Source organism: Notothenia coriiceps, unplaced genomic scaffold (genome assembly GCF_000735185.1).
Source record: "Notothenia coriiceps isolate Sejong01 unplaced genomic scaffold, NC01 NC01_scaffold00008959, whole genome shotgun sequence".
Lineage (NCBI taxonomy): Eukaryota > Metazoa > Chordata > Actinopteri > Perciformes > Nototheniidae > Notothenia > Notothenia coriiceps.
The window spans coordinates 247,333-250,092 of NW_011341660.1; the positions used below are offsets into that span (position 1 = coordinate 247,333).

Sequence of the window (2,760 nt, forward strand, 5' to 3'; positions counted from 1 at the left end):
TTGAGTGGAGCCAGAAGTTGGAGTACCAAACACTGACTCCAGGTACTCATCTGAGTACCTCACTGAGAAAGTTATGTGCACCCCTGGGTATATATTTTGCTGAGCTGTGCACTTAATCTATTCCACATTTTCCATAATTTTCAAACCCAGAAAAATCTGAAATTTTTATCAAAGGTGCGTTTTCTTTGGTCAGGGATGATTTCTGGTCATACATTATGACAAAACTATCTTGGAGAAAAACTGATTTTTAGCTTTTTTTTGTGTTTCTATTGGTTTTCATAACCGATTCCGTTAGTTGTGGTGAGGAGGAAACCTCTCTGGATAATTTGGCTCCCGGTAAAACCAAATTCTACAAATGATCCAATGTTCTTTCTGTGTTTCCTGTCCAGGATCCTGGGCCTGTACGCCTCTGTGGTTCTGGTCATCGGCAAGTTCGTACGCGAGTTCTTCAGCGGCATCTCCCACACCATCATGTTCGAGGAGCTGCCCAACGTGGACCGCATCCACAAGCTGTGCACGGACATCTTCCTGGTGCGAGAGACGGGGGAGCTGGACCTGGAGGAGGACATGTACGCCAAACTCATCTTCCTCTACCGCTCTCCAGAGACTATGATCAAGTGGACCAGAGAGAAAACGGAGTGAATCTCAACGAGGGGACGCTAACGGATGAATTGAGCAGCGATTTTCACCTGCTGAGGGAGCACAAAGTCAGCCGAGGACCAGCTCTGTCCTCGTCCACTGAGCTCTGATGGCAGAAATACAGTGTTGGCTCCACACTAAAACACTTGTTTGTGTTCGAAACTAGTATTTTATACAAGTTACCGCTGAAAAACAACAATTGCAGCAACTATTGAGGACAGATTGCCGGTGCTGTATTTATCTCGCTAAACCTGGCTCTGTTTGGCATCCAGAGGATAGAACGAGCAGCCGGTTGGAGAAGGAGAACTCTTTTAAGACAATTTCACTAAGTTATAAAAAATCTTAAAGCTAATATAAAGGTTTTTAAACACAAATTACCCTCATCGCTCCTCATGCCTGCCTCTGACATTTTCACAGTCGCACGGTAGGCGGAGAGAAACTGGCTGCATTAATCTTTAAGGGCTTCCCATTTACAAACGAGTGCACAATAATGTCACATGACCACATGAGCACAATCTCATATTTTCTCCCAACTGAAATGCGTGGACTGTGGGAATGTGCAATATTGAGTTCCTCCAAGACTTTGAGGGATGTGGACCAAGAGAAAAAGGGCCGGGTCTGACCAAGAAACAACCTTTTTTTGTTTTTGTTAAAGGTCAGAGGCCACAAGGGAGCCTCCTGAAAGACACAAAGCATTACAAAACATTATCAGACAATCTTTAATTGCCTTATTTTGTTTGTGTGATAAGAACTGTTATCGACGTATCTTTCTCAGGAAGAGCTGTTTTCACAGATATTCATCGTATGAGTTATATGTTACAATATGTAGGCTTTGATGGATCTTAAAGATTGTAGAGAAAGTATTTAAATGGCATGACATGTAATGTGGATATTGTTGAGATGGACTGAGTATGGTTATTGCACAGAGAAATATTTTAAAGGCTGTATTTAGAAAGTAAATTGTGGACTGTTTTCCTCCCAGAGATTTATTGCCAATCATCCACATTCTGAATCTACAGGTTGGCGAAATAAGAGACGAGCGGAGGGCTGTTTCTGAATCAGGGTAACGTGCACTAGGTGGAAGACTCCTGCACAACACTTGTGAACCTCTCGCTATTTTTAAACCTTCATACTCACGAACAATGGCGCGTTCAGTCATCAAGGAAAAACACGAACAGAAAAAAAAGACTCCTCACAAGAAGGGCTGAGACACGAAGCCCTTTGGTCCAAACTATGCATTAGGACATTGTAGCATGATAGAAAAACTTCATTATTGCCATGATTAATTTTCATTACATGTACATACAAGTTACAGGGGGACAGGTCACGGTGGAATGAAATGTGAAAATGTACCTGTGTGTTTAAGGCGATGTTATTGTATGATAGAGGTCCAAAGATCTGCGAATAAATCATGTGGAAAGGTGTCGAGTTTTGAATTCAGATGCTGTTTGCTTGTGGGAAAGGACTATGAGTATGTGTATGATACCTATGGTATCAACGAGTGAGTGAATGAGTGTCCTTCATTTTCCCCCAGCATGCCAGTTTCTCCGCTGCGAGGCTACACTAGCACCCACCCAGAGTGTCAGTTTCTCTGGATGGCGAAGGCTCAACTAATCACTCCCCCCGCGCTCAGCGTTATCAGTTTCTCCGCTTGGCGATGGGCTCCACCATGGCACCCCCCCCCCCAGCTTGTCAGTGACATCGCGGCTGCGAGGCTCCACAAGCACACCACCCCCCACAGCTGTCAGTGACTCCTCTGGCGAGGCTCCACTGCACCCCCCCAAGGCGCTGTCAGTCTCTCCCGCTCTGGGCGACCGAGGTCCCCACAGCACCGTAGCACCAGCACCCCCCCTCCGCCCCCCAGTGTGTGTCAGCTTCTCCGCTCCGCGACGAGGCTCCAGCTGTCCGTGTCTCCGCTGCGAGGCTCGCACTTGCATCCCCCGCCCGCCAGCGTGTCAGTTTCTTCCGCTGCACGAGGCCCCAGCCGAAGCCCCCCAGTGGTGTGTCAGTTTCTCCGGCCTGCGACGAGGCTCCAGCTTGTCAGTGTCTCCGCTGCGAGGCTCCACTTGAACTCAGACCAAGCGTCGTCAGTTCTTCCGCTGCAAGAGGCTCCACTACGCA

At 47.1% G+C, this 2,760-nt stretch overlaps 1 protein-coding gene across 1 annotated transcript in view; it reads left to right on the top strand.

Moving 5' to 3' along the window:
* The window catches only part of LOC104944924 (piezo-type mechanosensitive ion channel component 2-like), a 13,835-nt gene extending 13,193 nt beyond the window's left edge, over positions 1 to 642 (top strand). The window contains exon 12 of the mRNA XM_010770530.1: positions 390 to 642. Within this exon, the coding sequence (XP_010768832.1) occupies positions 390 to 642 (253 nt within the window). The remainder of the gene's footprint in view (positions 1 to 389) is intronic.
* The last annotated feature ends 2,118 nt before the right edge of the window (positions 643 to 2,760 follow it).